This window comes from Polyergus mexicanus, unplaced genomic scaffold (genome assembly GCF_030449975.1).
Source record: "Polyergus mexicanus isolate NDT 795.1 unplaced genomic scaffold, iyPolMexi1.0 SCAF_13, whole genome shotgun sequence".
Classification (NCBI taxonomy): domain Eukaryota; kingdom Metazoa; phylum Arthropoda; class Insecta; order Hymenoptera; family Formicidae; genus Polyergus; species Polyergus mexicanus.
The window spans coordinates 2,648,629-2,664,514 of NW_027223333.1; the positions used below are offsets into that span (position 1 = coordinate 2,648,629).

General features: G+C 32.4%; 2 protein-coding genes across 5 annotated transcripts in view; one reads left to right on the top strand and one right to left on the bottom strand.

Moving 5' to 3' along the window:
- Nucleotides 1-14,443, top strand: part of Hmgcr (HMG coenzyme A reductase) — a 29,029-nt gene extending 14,586 nt beyond the window's left edge. For 2 of the 3 annotated variants that reach the window (XM_070306586.1, XM_070306584.1), the window contains exons 2-9: nucleotides 3,287-3,494; nucleotides 5,224-5,338; nucleotides 6,174-6,261; nucleotides 6,368-6,665; nucleotides 7,745-7,896; nucleotides 9,417-9,984; nucleotides 10,190-11,430; nucleotides 11,877-14,443. In XM_070306586.1, coding sequence (XP_070162687.1) covers nucleotides 3,306-3,494; nucleotides 5,224-5,338; nucleotides 6,174-6,261; nucleotides 6,368-6,665; nucleotides 7,745-7,896; nucleotides 9,417-9,984; nucleotides 10,190-11,430; nucleotides 11,877-12,009 — 2,784 coding nt within the window. In that variant the 5' untranslated portion in view covers nucleotides 3,287-3,305 and the 3' untranslated portion in view covers nucleotides 12,010-14,443. The remainder of the gene's footprint in view (nucleotides 1-3,286; nucleotides 3,495-5,223; nucleotides 5,339-6,173; nucleotides 6,262-6,367; nucleotides 6,666-7,744; nucleotides 7,897-9,416; nucleotides 9,985-10,189; nucleotides 11,431-11,876) is intronic. The other variant, XM_070306585.1, reaches the window with a different exon arrangement.
- Nucleotides 12,379-15,628, bottom strand: Xpac (DNA repair protein complementing XP-A cells homolog Xpac). Of its 2 annotated transcripts, none has more exons than XM_070306587.1 (6): nucleotides 15,203-15,628; nucleotides 14,741-14,898; nucleotides 14,472-14,583; nucleotides 14,236-14,360; nucleotides 13,844-14,120; nucleotides 12,379-13,759 (listed from the first exon to the last, which is right to left on the bottom strand). In XM_070306587.1, the coding sequence occupies exons 2-6, from the start codon at nucleotides 14,893-14,895 to the stop codon at nucleotides 13,598-13,600; spliced, it is 831 nt and encodes a 276-aa protein (XP_070162688.1). In that variant the 5' UTR covers nucleotides 14,896-14,898; nucleotides 15,203-15,628; the 3' UTR covers nucleotides 12,379-13,597. The 2 variants fall into 2 exon arrangements, with proteins under 2 accessions (XP_070162688.1, XP_070162690.1); XM_070306589.1 differs by having other exon boundaries at nucleotides 14,741-14,867; nucleotides 15,203-15,626.
- Between the last annotated feature and the right edge of the window lie 258 nt (nucleotides 15,629-15,886).

Consider the following 15,886-nt stretch of genomic DNA (forward strand, 5'->3'; position numbering starts at 1 on the left):
CAAATAGTGTGCTTTCTGGTTCCAATTAAAGAAATCTGGTAATTAAAGTAGATGTTATTTATTTTTCATCTCTTTTGATTTCCTTTTAATATATTATTTTATATTTAGCTATCATACTTTATATGGGAATATTATATTGATATATTAAAAAAACAAATTAACTAATAACAACAACAACAAAATTAATTAAATTACAATTTATCTCGAAAATGATGCATGTATCTTTAAAACTCTTATCAAAGAAAAAGAAAAAAAATCAATCTAAAATAAATTTTTTTTCTTACAAGTAAAATAACGTGGCATAAAATACAATAATGATAATTTTTAGTAGTAAATTTTTTAAATAATATACATGTTTTAAAAGGACAATTTAAATTATTGTTCAAATATTTTAAATCTCTGCCTAGCGATTCATTACGATATCCCCCAAAATATCTCGTTTTGCACAAGTGTGAAAGCGTTAATTGCATCTGTTAGAGACAGTAAGAGGATACGTGGTTGCGTGGAAATACTCATGAGTACTCCTCGACTCTTGGAAAGTCACCGACCTTGACAGACATATCAAGTCTCATGCTCTCAGTATTTATCGTATCCATTAAAAAACTATCCTGTTTTACGGGCATATATAGGGTGCCCTAGAACTTGAAAATATCCATGGTTAAAGGAACATTCTTTACACGTGTGAAGTATTCATAATTTTATTCGTTTCATTTCGGAGATTTATCGGAGGAATTTTTTTCCAACACTCAATGATTGACTAGAAAACATGAAAGAAACAGATTGTTTGATGTATGCATTCGGGAACGGATGTTGCAATAGCGTAAACGCGTGGTGAATCTTTTTACAGTCAAATAGACATCGGTGAAAGAAAGTGTGCGAAGACAGATCTCGATTGTTCAACTTCTGGAAAATTATTATAGCAGTATGGCATTTTCGACAGATGGAAATTATTGCATTATACGAATATAGATATTCATACCTGTCAGAATTAATTTCGTAACTTTACAAATTTCCATCAAGAGTATCATCGAGATACGCAAATATTACGGAAACGATAATGATAAAAAAATTGCATTTATTATATAAATTCTGGAGTATATTATCTGCACGTATATATATAGCAGACATTAATTAGCGCACTAAATATGTGATAGCTAGTGTACGAATAAAAGTGTGAGTATATAATATAGATCTAGAAAATGTAAAAATTGAATCTTCTTTAAGAGGAGACCAACTTCGCTGAAAAACGTTATCACTAACTGATATATTATTTGCAATTACTGGAATTCGAGAATATCAAAAATATGCAGCATACTTACACTTATATTTATGATGGCATTTATATTGTCAATTAATATCGTTTTATTTGAATATTTTTCTAAAAGAGTAATCGTGTTGTTTCGCATTTGTTTAATAATTCTTGTTCTTATTGTAACGGACATAAAACAGGAACTTTAGGGAAAATACGATATTCCATTTCAAGAAGATATTTTTTGAAATAATTTTTTGCGAAATTTTTATTAAAGTTTTACAATTATAAAACTTTTCACGTTAGTATAGCGCGCGTGCGCACACATAAATTCTATGAAACGAAATTGAAACGATTTCTTTACGAGATTTAAGTCTAATCTATTCGAATCAATATACTAAAAACTATGTAAAAATACTATCGTAAAAATTTCGAAATTTTTGAAATTGAATATACAAAATTTATAATGTAGGTATAAAATATGTATATACAGGGTGGCCCCGAACCTTCCAGCCAGACTTTGAGATCTTATAGGAAATTTAAATCTGAACAAAAAATTTCCTATAAACATGGATCGAAAAATGCTTTCTTAAGAAGTTATCGCTCAAAAACCTCTGAAATCGTGATTAGTTTACACATTTTTCCAAATATCATGGAAAAACGTGCGTCTTTTAACAAAAAGTACCGAAACAAAATTGTAGAAAATTAAATCATCTTTCAAATGAGATCAAAATGATTGTTGTACGTTCCATAAATTTTGATATAAACAGTTTCAAACGTACAAAAAGTGCTTTTGTTACTTATTGTTTGATCAATTAAAGTCGAATCAGGAGGAAATCCGTAAAGCGACTAAGATCGGTCATTACTCGATGCCAAAAGTGTATTAGCTAGGAGGGGACATTTTGAGAACAGTTAGTTTTTTCACGTCTTTATTCATTTTCTATGTGCTATTTTAGTTTAAAATTTTTTTTTCCCCCCATAAACGAAGAAGATTTTTATTTTTATTTTTATCGTTCTTTCATGAAATTTATTAAATTGCATTTTCTTTTCATCTTTTGCTCTTCCTTTGCATCAGATCGTTTTTGAGCGATAACTTCTTAAGAAAGTATTTTTCGACCCATGTTTATAGGAAATTTTTTGTTCAGGATTAAATTTCCTATAAGATCTCAAAGTCTGGCTGGAACGTTCGGGGCTACCCTATATACATGGTAGAGACTTAGATGAATAATAATTAATTCGGTTATTATACATATGATATGATATTCGCATGAGATGACGTCATTTTCTCTAAACTTTGATGTCATCTTCGCGTTGTAACGTCGCAAATTGCGTACTATTATACATTTCCATTTCGGAAGAGACCGTATTCTCATAATCAGCTAGTTTAAACGAATTATTTTTTCAATGAAGATTGCGCACAGATATATAATCAAAGTATCTCTGGTACTCTCTGGAAAAACGTGGAATTGTCAGGGATTTCTTTTGTATCTAGAGATTTTCATGGAATTTCATTGGGACTCTCGAGAAACTTTTTAAAAAATTATCTCTTTGATAATTTTGCATTTATATTGTAAGCAATCGGCAAGCCAAGTAAATTATGTGTCTAAAAGATATTAGAAATATATACCCATCTCTCTATTTATATATTCAATGTGTCTTAACAAAATATTTAATGCGCAGTACATATTTTTTATTATAATTTTCACTGCTGAAAAAGAAAATGAAAATGCAAGTGAAAAACGTATATCTTACGAAAGCTAGTCATTTTTTTTTCCTCTCTTTAATACATTTGCAAACAATATTCTATTTTAGTACTTTTATTTAGCGCTTGAAACTTAAGTGATTGTGTTTTCCTCTGCACGAGTGAAAAACATTGAAAAGCGCGTACGACAAAAAAATTTTTAGAAAGTTGTACGAAAAGATCTTTAAAATGTTTTTTTTTTATCTAGAATTTAAAAAAAAAAATATTTGGAAAAACAGGAAATTTTTTTACAAAGTTTGAATAGATATTCTGAAAGGATTAAAAATATGTTGCAGTTCTTGCACGACAAGACAAATGGATGCAATGTTGACGCGTATATTCGAGATGTACGGCCGGTTCTGCGCCAGTCATCCCTTGGAGGTAATCGTCACGACCTTGACTTTGACAGCGATCATGCTCAATATGGACACCGGAACTAGACAGGCGCGTGAGGAAGGCCTATCCGGTGCGTCGTACTGTAGCCACAACAGATGCAACACCACGGTAAATATTTCGTAAGCTGTGATTATTCTCTGAGTATGGGCATCAACTCTTCTTTTACATCATATATATTAGGTGTATAACTTTGCTTCCGCCGTTTTTTTTTCCGAAATTCGAGGCTTTATTGTAAAAAACTGGTTATACATTTTGAAATTGCTTGTTGAGTCACTCCCAATGATCGTGCCAATTCTTTTTGACTTTGACTCGAATCTTCATTAAGTAATGCCTCCAATTCTGCATCTTCGAAAACCTTCTCTCTTCCACCGCTATGCCGATCTTCGACGCGAAAATCACCGTTCTTGAAGCATTGGAACCACTCACGACACGTTCTTTCACTAATAGCGGCTTCACCATAAGTATTTGAGAGCATTCGATGAGCCTCAGCCGCAGATTTCTTCATATTGAAGCAGAAAATTAAAACCTCCCGCAAATGACGAGAATTTGGCTCGCGTAAACTGACATTTTCAATCGAGAATAACTTTATGATGCAGACACAAATCGATTAATGTTTCTATGGGGTTATGTTGACAGATGCCCAAGTTTATTACACCACGTCTATGATCTATTTATTTCGACCACTACTTACCGCTAAAACCATCTATGGGAAAACGGTGGAAGCAAAGTTGTACACCTAATATATACAGGGTGTCCCATTTTAATCTCCTCAGGCAAATATCTCAAAAACCAAGCCCGGAAGAGAAAAATGTTTCAGACAAAAGTTGTTTGGTTTCGAGGGGGCCATAAGATGGTGACAATGATTTGACCTTGGAAAATCATTTGAAGGTCATGTGAAGGTCAACTTTAAAATCTTAAATGGAAACCCCCATTTTTTATTTAGTATTCTTGTAGCTGACATCGAGAGCTTTCCAAAACACTATAATAAAGTAGTTTTTTATTAAGTATTTTTTGAATTATTTTATATTTTAATCTGACATTTTGATATAAAAAATTAAATATCTCGTAAAATATTTAGTTTTCGATAATCTTACCGGAATACTTCTATGTACAGAATAATGAGACAAATCAATTAGTATAAAAAAAAATTGTTTTTAAGAAAATTATTTACAATGTATTTTTTTAAACAATTATTTGTTTTTTTTGGCACTAATTAATTTGTCTTATTATTCTGTACATAGAAGTATTACGGTAAAATTCTCGAAAACTGAATATTTTACGAAATGTTTTATTTTTTATATCAAAATATGTCAGATTAAAATATAAAATAACTCAAAAAGTACTTAATAAAAAAATACCTTATTCTAATGTTTTGGAAAGCTCTCGATGTCAGCTACAAGAATACTAAATAAAAAATGAGCGTTTCCATTTAAGATTTTAAAGTTGACCTTCACATGACCTTCAAATGATTTTCCAAGGTCAAACCAATGGTACCATCTTATGGCCCCTTCGAAACCAAACAACTTTTGTCTGAAACATTTTTCTCTTCCGGGCTTGGTTTTTGAGATATTTGCCTAAAGAGATTAAAATGGGACACCCTGTATATATTTTTTCGGTATCTTATTAGAAATTAATAAAAATATTAAAGTTATATCAATAATATCAATTGTAATCCACACTGATTATATAGTTTATAATATATTAAATGTTACGTTAAAAAAGATTAAAATTATTATCTAAAAATATATATTTAACGAAATGATTAATATAACGATTTTATATGAATTGTTTTTATGGTTTTAGTAGAGAAAATTTATAATGTATTATTTGTGTCCAGCAGGATCTAAAAGCAGCCGACATTATATTGATGACGATAATACGTTGCTTGGCGATATTATTCATTTATTATCATTTCCGCAACTTAGAAAGGATGGGATCTAAATATATCTTAGGTAAAGCTATTTATACACTTACTCTTATGTAAACTTTTCCTTATTATCTTCATTTCTTCATTTGTTTCTACTTATTGACGCGCCCTAACTTTAATTAGTCATGTAATTATTTTGTTTTGTAGGCCATTTATTTTACGTTAGCCACATATTTCCATATGTTAGAGACTGAAATTCGTGGAGAGAAAAATACGTAACAATTATGCATATCAGGATTATTCATAAACCGGATCTTCCCAAGCGGCCCGTGAAAGCCTTCGGCGGTGCGAGCAGTGAAAGTCTCGTGGAAAGTGATAGCGCAATTCTCCGTGCTGAGTATCGCGCGTTCAATTAGACGAATTTGATTACTGAATTCGCACATGCGAGTTAATACTCAATTGTACCTAATTAATGTGATTACGCTCACGCTAATCTATTTTAATTCCCAACGAGCTCGCGCCGCACGATGTATCCCGCTAACACATTAACGATCGTTACAAATTTAGACCGAATTATAATTTCACCGACTTTTCGAAATTGGATACCTTCGAACGCACAACTATATAATCCTTACATTTGTTTGGAAAAAAAAAGGAACAAAACAATCGATTGATTCTTTAAAATTCTTTATTAATCCCCAGCATAATTGAATTTCTCGAAATTATCATCAGCTTCGATCAGTTAACATCGATTAACACACAAGTGCTTTTTAATTTGTTATATATTAATTTATTATTATCGATTAACAAGCTTATTCATTTATAATTATTTTTTTATTACTTTATATATTAATAATTTATTATATATGTATATATGTACTTATATGTATATAAATTTTTTTCTTTCTTACATATTACAGGTATCGCCGGCCTGTTTTGTGTATTTTCTAGCGTGGTGTATACCACCAGCGTAGTGAATTTCGGCCGCAGCGATATCGCAGACATGAAGTGAGTATTTTGTATCGTGTACTTATAATATGTAATATCTTTACGTGTAAGATGAAGGTAAAATCTTTTCGCGGTTTTATACAACGCGACGTTATTCTTTTTCCAGAGACGCCTTATTCTTCTTTCTGCTTCTTATCGACCTTTCTAAGGCCGCGACGTTGGCGCAGTGCGCACTTAATTCGCGAAGTCAAGAGGAAGTAAAGGCAAACATTGCGCGCGGCATGTCTCTCCTGGGACCGATCATCACCCTGGACACCCTCGTGGAAACTCTTCTCATCAGTATAGGATCCTTATCGGGTGTTAGGAGGCTGGAGATTCTCTGCAGCTTCGCGTGTCTCGGAGTGATAGTCAATTATGTTGTCTTCCTAACATTTTATCCGGCATGTTTGTCACTTATATTGGAGGTAGGTACAGCTTGATTCGACTTTTTTTTTTTTTTTTTTTTATAAGGAAGAATTTTATATCTTAAACGCTTTTCTTTTTTGTAATTTCTCTTTTTCTTTAAATCATTCCGTATATATAATATATGCGTAATCTATCCTATTTTAAGCGCAGGAAGCATAACACTGTAAAATTGAAGAGCACGAGATTTGTAAACTACGCTCGCTATTCGTCGAAGAAATCCGATATAATGAAAATAAACGTGAAATATATATTTTAAAAAATATACAAATGCTAAATATACATATATAAGATAAATATACAATTTTTTCGATATTCGGAATTTAAATAAGACACGAAATCAAGTTTATTTAAATATAAGAATTTGGGGAAAAAAAAATTTACAAAAAAACCTCGCGAACCCGGATATTCTGATTTTTATGGAACTTTATACACACGCGGGAGGGGGGAGGGGGGAGAGGATAAATATATGAATTTAGAAATTTTCAGTTGCTGCTCAAAAACGATTCTAAGGGGACAATCTCGACAATCTCGAAAATTATGAAATATCAAAAAATGTTTTATCATAAAAATACCTCTATTTAATCGCATTAACAAAATTTTGAAAAAAAAATTTTGAAAAAAATCTTCGACTTTTTTTTTAGCTAGTCGAATTATATGGTACTATAATGGAAATTATAAAAAATTCAATGGATAAAACATTATTTGCCATGCAGACCGATACTAAATTAGAATTTGAAAATCATTGGGATTTAAATTTACCTGATGTAGAATTTGTCGCAGCTGACGAAATAAAAAAACTTGAAGAAACTAATGAAGATGAGAGAGAAGATATACCCTTTAAAATCGTTTTTGGACAGCAACTGAATATTTCTAAATTCATCTATTTGTTTCCCTTAAATATTGTATATGTAAAGTTTCATCAAAATCAGAATTTCCGAATTCCGAAGTTCCTTGTTAATTTAAAAGTATTACTAGGACTCAAAAAAAGATTTCAAAATCATAGATCAAAGGCGAATACTCCAATATTATACAAACGATAAAAACTATTTTGTCACATATGAAAATATTATTATTACAGCTTTCTCGCGGAAGTAATAATATGGGCCGATTGAGTGCGGACAAGATATTCATAATGCAGCCGTTAAATGAGGAGGATCAGAAGCCGAATCCCGTGGTGGAACGAGTCAAAATGATCATGCTCGGCGGTCTATTTATAGTGCATGCCAATAGGTACATTTACATTATATCGTCTTGATATGATAATGCGACGAATTTTTTCGCTTCTCAATGCACGAGCTTTAGAAACTTTAGGAAGGCGGTTGTACCCGACAATGTAATATTGTATGTATACACGCGGCGAAGCAGGAAACCGTGGCAAGAGAAGCTATCATAAATCTGACCCTATTTTTTTTTTTATGCTTACGCCGCTTTTGTCGAACACCGTGTTTGTAACGCCTAATTTCGACTTTGGGGTTCAGGTTCATAACAACGCGTTAACATACATGGAGATATACATCTCTATTGAATGAAAAAAAAGTCTCAATATTCAATGAAGCTTTTCGTGGAATGGATCTTATCGCTAACAAGAAGTTTGGACGTTTTCAAAGAGTTGTCGGTATCGTGATATGAACGGGATGTGAGTTAGCTCGCTTATCGCGCGGCGCGAAAATGCTACAAATACTTCCATCTGTTTTCTCGTCAACTTTTAAATGAATGTTTGTGTGATGGAGATACAACGAAATCGATAGCACCACCATTGAAAATTATTGTTTATCGTTTTCTCGGGCAAAAGGATTTTATGACAGTTTGATTCTTTATTTGACGTCGACGAAATCGTAAATATAAAAATTGCAAGATTCATTTTAAACGAATAAAATGTCATTCTTGTGTCTGTTAATTCGGATATAATTCTGATATGCCGCGATTTTATTTATTTTTTTTTTGCACAAGAAGAAAAATAAGTCTCTTGCAAAATTCCATTTTTATATAATAATTACGATACTCTTTGTTGTGGTACGAATATTTTATACAACTGTACAATTTGTTTTTTGAAATATTATATTAAGTGCTACGTTTTTTTTTATACAAAGTTCTTATGAATGATAATGTGTTTACGCATTTTAATATTGCATGAACGTTAATAATAAAAAGCATGTACAAAAGATGGATAATCTTCTATACAAAGTAAAATAAGAATCAAAAAATAAGTGGCACTATGGAGAAGAGGCAATGAATGCAGAATACTTTACGTTTCTTTGTCCGTTTATTATTCGTCGAGTATAACATTTTAGTTTCAGAAAAGACATTGTCGCAATCGTTTTGTACTTGTTTCAGTAAAAAAACAGCTTTCTCTTATTTATTTATTAATTTTAATAATAATATAATAATATATAATAATAATAATTAATATAATAATATAATTGATTATAATTAATTATAATGTAATTAATGTAACGCAATGTAATGTAATTACAAATCGTGTATGTAAAACATAGTTTTTATTACAGAATTTTAATGATTTTAATTATAAATATTCACAATATTACGATTTATGGTATATAACTGCAATTGTCATTTGGTTAAAATTACATTTACAATTTTCATATTGCATGGACAAAAATAAGTGGAATATAATGGCAAACGTATGCATTTTTATAACTATGCATTAAGTGACATGATCGCACAATTTTGTATATACATTGTATACATTTTGTCTATAATTTATATCTCATTGCTATCCTCTGTTGCAGCCGGTGGTCTTTTAAGGGTGAAAAAAACGAGTATACGCCGGAAATAACGACGACATCAAACGCAATGTTAAACGGTTCTGATCATAACAAAAGTTTTGGAGTAGAGGAATCCCTGATGAGTTGGCTGATTCCCAGCGCGGATTACGTCGTGATGTTAATTTTGCTACTGGCGTTAGTCGTAAAGTTCATCTTCTTCGAAGATAGAAGCGACATGATTGTCAAACGATTAAGATTCCCGCGAGAGGAGAGAGAAGCGATAGCGGAAGAGAAAGCGGAGAGTCATCACGATGGTTCCATTAGTCCGGATACCATGAACATGTCGTTGCAGCAACGATTCGGCATTCCAACGCTGCCGACGATTCAAGAGCCGGTCTTTCCTCTATCTGGCGTGGGCGGTGGATGGATTGAGGTTGACAATGATGCCTATGTGGAATATACCGACAGGGAGGTGCAAACTGACGCGATATATCACGACGTGAACGAGTCGATTGGCGAGAACGATTCATCGCTGAAAAGATCTCAAACTCCTAGAAGTGTAGAAGACTGTCTTGAAATATATAAATCTGAGGTAAGATATTTTTTTATTCTCTTATATTATTACTATAATATTATACATAATTCTGTAACATTCACATGGAAACTGAATACACTATTTTGCTGGGAAAAAGAGATGAACTATTTAAAATATTTAAAGCAGGCAACTCGTAGTGCATCTTCTCTGCCTACCTGTTCATTAAAGACCAGATTGTTCATTTCAACGTTTTCCTTTGCAGCTCGGAGCCAACGTGTTAACGGATGAGGAGGTGATACAACTAGTGAATCATAAATACATAGCTGCATATCAGTTGGAAAAAGCAGTGGGCGACATGGAACGCGGCGTTGGTATTAGACGTCTTCTTGTGAGCGCCGCCGGCAACTTCACTGAGGAGATGACCGATCTGCCATACAAGAATTATGACTACAACAAAGTACTAGGTTCCTGTTGCGAGAACGTGATCGGCTATCTACCGGTGCCGGTTGGTATCGCCGGGCCATTGCTAATAGACGGTCAGCTGTATCATGTGCCGATGGCTACGACCGAGGGTTGCCTAGTGGCGTCCACGAATCGTGGTAGCCGCGCGCTTATCAAATGCGGCGTGACTAGTCGCATAGTGGCTGATGGCATGACTCGCGGACCGGTGGTGCGATTCCCAAACATCGTACGCGCGAGTGAGGCGATGTCGTGGATGCAACAACCGGAAAACTTTGAGGAGATGAAGAGAAACTTCAATCAAACCAGTCGCTTCGCCCGCCTGATAAAGATCCATGTGCGGATTGCCGGTCGACATCTGTTCGTACGCTTTGTCGCCAAAACTGGCGACGCCATGGGTATGAACATGTTGTCAAAAGGCACGGAGAAATCCCTACAGATAGTGCAGAACCATTTTCCGGACATGGAGATACTCTCCCTCAGTGGAAACTTTTGCACCGACAAGAAACCCGCGGCCGTTAATTGGATCGAGGGTAGGGGTAAAAGCGTGGTATGCGAAGCGATTGTACCTGCGGATATCGTGACTAACGTGCTGAAAACGTCGGTGCATGCGCTGGTCGACGTCAATATCAGCAAGAACATGATCGGCTCTGCCGTGGCAGGCAGTATAGGCGGCTTTAATGCTCATGCCGCTAATATTGTTACCGCGATCTTTATCGCTACCGGACAGGATCCCGCGCAGAACGTTGGTAGCAGTAATTGCATGACGTTAATGGAACCGTGGGGCATCGAGGGTAAGGATCTATACGTGTCGTGCACGATGCCTAGCATAGAGATTGGCACAGTGGGCGGTGGTACAGGTCTGCCGGCACAAGGCGCGTGCTTAGCGATGCTGGGGGTGAAGGGGCCACATGTCGCGGAACCTGGCGAGAACGCCAGCCAACTCGCCCGAATTGTTTGCGCTACTGTGCTCGCCGGCGAGCTATCTTTAATGGCCGCGCTAACGGCTGGACATTTGGTCAAGAGCCATTTGAGGCATAACAGGTACGTGGTTTATGGAATATCTAAATTGAGGAACTGAATGCAATAATGGTGAAAGCCGATTATTATTACAGTGGATAGCTATGATAAAATAATTATATTATTAATATAACAATTTTTTCTGATATTCCATAGTATTAATAATATTAAGATTGTTTAAATGAAAATACTTACTCCCCAAACTGTCTTAAACTCACATTTTCTCAAAAGAAGACTTAAAACTAAAATGTTTCTCATAAAAATATCGATTTAATACAGAAGCTTGAATGATAGAATGAGCTATTCAATTTTGAACGCAACGACTAATTCAGTTAATTTATTAATGTATTGTTAATTATTAATAATTAAATATATGCTCCTTTCTTTCTCGTAAATATAGAATTATTTAGTTATTAATTTACTTCAAATTTCATTTTGCAAATGAATTACATATTTTGCTCTGTTTGCAGATCATCTATTCTAGTTAATAACCCGATAAATACAACTCACAGCAGCGGTAATGGCGACAGCGAAAAACTAACTGTGCCAAACGTTTTGCCATCCTCGCAAAATCTTTGCGCTGACTTCGCACAAAAATCTTAGCGATAAGCGGCAGAATGTACGTTTCCGTAATCTTCGTGTAAAACAAACTATGGTCTGCGCATTGTTTCGTACCTGCCTCATATCCCAAAGAAACAATTATTTAAGTATGCATGTTTCTGCTGTACGCGATGAGATGTAGGTCGAACTATGATAGATATATTACAATATGTATGTGCATATATATGTACATGTGTGAAAAGAGAAATGTTCTGATAGAAATGATCAACTTTATCTCTAGGTGCTATAATGTAAATAATAAATTTTCCGATTACGTTTCGAATCTGCAGTGAATTCAGAATTCAAAATTCGTACATGAATTAAATCTCAAATTTAAAAAACTGCCGATGAAGGTAATCATAAAAACTACAAGAGATATATAGAATAATAAAAATAAATTACATAAAATTTGCATTTATTATTTCTATATATTATAACGACGCATAAATATTGTAATTTTATAGTCACAGATTTCGTTGAATATAATATAGGAGGTCCGAACAAGATCATATTTATCTCGATAGACTTGAAAGATCTGATACAATAACGATTACATGTAATAACATACAATAACGTGCAAAAGTTTCCAGCCAGTGACATTTCGTACTCTAATGTATTTAAAAAAACCTAATGACTTTTTAACCGTTATCAGATGCGAATATAACATATAGGAAACAAAATAATATAATGAAAGAATATTGTTTATCGTATAATGTTTTCCTAGCTGTCCTAGGTCTCAATTAAAGATTACACAATTGTGGCCAGTTCAACGCGACTAGTTATCTCTTTAAAATTTTACTTGAAGGATCAGACATGCTCAGTTGTATATGCTCATTTGTATTACAATAATGAATAGCAAGACAAATGTATAAAAGAATTAAATAAAATTTAATTTAAAGACTAGCTTTCCGTGTGATATCGAAAATATCGCTTGAGTAATGTCTTCTGAAAAATAGCATAGACTTTTAATTAGTGAAGTTAATAAAGGAAAAATAAAATGCATCCAAATACACGAGCGAAAATTAGAAAACTAGAAATAAAATTAGATAGAATCATTATAAAAACAAGAAGATCTTGTGTAATTATTCTATTTTTATGAAGGTGTGTGTAAGTGAAGATTAATTTTATACGCGCGACTGTCTCAAGTAAAATAATGTTTGAAAGTTGTATACGAAGTATAATCATTATATTATTATGAAATCAGTAAAAATTATAAAGTGATAAATAGAAATGCGCTTAAAAGAATTAAATTACTAGGCTTCAAATACCTCGTAAATTTAGTATGTGTTTAATACAATACATCGAATGTTGTCAAAACCCTAATTAAGAATTTAAAAAATTTATACTGTGTGTACAAGATAAACCGTTTTTATTTAACTTTATTTTGTAAAGTAATAAGAGTTGTATGAATCAAATAATCCTCAATGAGGTATAAATATGTACACCTTAATAAGTTTCCGAGAGAAAACCGATTTTGAAAAACTTATCTATAAATACGTAAAAAGTTCGAGCAAAAAAATTATATCTTCGTATAAAATGATATTAAATATATATTAATTCGCATATTCTACTGCGTACGATATTCTAATGTTCACATTTTTTCGTATGTTTCTTCATAACCACACATTGTACAAGTATGCATATAAGTATCATCCTCTTCATTATATGTATCTTCCCCAAACTTGTGAGTGTGAGATGCTTTTGTCGTTTTATCGTACAATGAGCTTCTCACTTGCATTCGCAGCTGTTTGATCTTTATTCCCATGAAACATAAAACTTCTTTTAGCATCGAGAGATGAGACATATATTATAATCTCAATCTATAAGAACAAGGTACCTTTTTGTTAAATTTTTTTATCTTGGCTCCCTCTCGCTTTATATCGCGAGCTTCTTTCTCTTTCAGCAGATTCTCCTCCGAACCCCATACTTCTAAAGCTCTTTGCTCTATCTGCAAATGAAGATACAACTTCATCTCGCCCCAATTCACATTGTGAGGATTCTTTCGCACGATATACTTCAACGTGGGCTCCCGCTTATCGAGATCACAATCTTTCAGTAAGTATTCTTGTTTAGCTTCTGTCTTGGTAATTAAAGAATGCTTTCCTTCTTTATCTCTAAAGTAATGTGTAATGATATAATAATTGCAATTTTTCGAGATTATTAACAGATATATGCAGAAAAAAGGATAAAATTTAATGGAATCGTTTATTTTAAATGCTTTTATCATACCTGCACTTATCACAGACAGCCAGATCAAATGTTTGAAAAAGATACGAATCCCCAAACTTCTGTTGGCATTCCTCACACTCGTTAAATTTACCGATAACAGGTTCTGGCTCTGTTCTAATCTTCAACTAATTAAATAAATGTGCAATATTGTAAACTCCGTAATAATAATATATAACCATATACATATAAGTGTGTGTGTGTGTGTGTGTGTGTGTGTAAAATATATGTTTTTATACCATTTGTTGTTCTAATTCATCATTTTCTTCTATCAGGAAGCCTCCACCACTATCGATAACACGCTGCCCTTGAAGTTTTAACGATCTTCCTTTTATAGACTCGCTGTTTTCTCTACAACCATATTATTGATTACAAGCATATTTTTAAAGACAATGAGTTAATCTTATACAAAATTTTCAAAGATTTTATCATTGACAAGAAAAGATTGTTTCTCATTCAACTCTTACATAATATAATTTTTTTATATATATATATTCTTGCCGTATACCTTGTATATGGATGAGTTACAATCTTAGACTTTTTTAACAAAAGTGCCTTCTGACGATTCCTTTCAGCTCTCTCTTTAAGCTGTTTTTCCATATCCATGTTGCTTCCATTTTTAGTAGAATCACTTTCTATATTTACTGATGTTGTGTTAGCCATTCTCTTGTGAATTATCAAATTTGCATGTATATATTTTGTATCAATTATATAATATTTTAAAAGAAAAATATTTTATTTTAAAATAAGCAAATGTATTCTGTTTTCCTATATATATATATATATATTCCTATATATAAAAACATTCAAGGGTATTATATTATATAAACATATTATCACATTTAAATGATAATTTTTAAATAAATCAATTGATCAATGGAATTCTAAAATAAAAAACAACGTTGTCTTCTTTTATAAACTAAAGAATGTCTTTATCTCTGCATATATAAATAACGAGGTTATTACTCACCAATTTCAAGTTTAAAATAATTATGACGATAATTATAATTCTATGACGTACGGCGAAAAAGGACGCTAAACCAAAATGATTCAATTTGTATAGGATGAAAATTATAATTATATCAATTAAATTTTTTGTTATATAGAATCCTATTCGTACTAATTGACGTTTGTTTATTCATATACTCTTGCAATTTGCAATTCCTTAAAACTTTTATTCGAGCATTGAAGATAAATAAAGCGAAGAATATTGTAGACGCAATACATAGATCTGTATAATTACACCCACTTGCACTTTATGCACTTGAAATACACGTGACCTGCTAATGAATGACATAAGACCTGCGTTCGGGAAGCATTCTTTTGAGCATGCTTCCCGAATACAATAAAAAATGTAAATCGTAAAATTAAATTTCCGTTGAATTAAAAAAGAATTTGCTTTATTTATAAAAATAAAAAAAATGTTTCGTTAAAAAAACATCTATTTACAAAATGTTATTTTTCGAAAAGAATTTAAAAAATTTCTATATACATATATATATAACATTCTTAGAGAAATCGTAATTTTAATTTTTTTTTTCTATTATTTGAAATTAATACTAATTTGTTGGTCAATATATATATATATATATTAACAAGCCAAATTATTCTCTATTAATATCCAATTTTTTTTTGGATTTTCTATAGATATTTT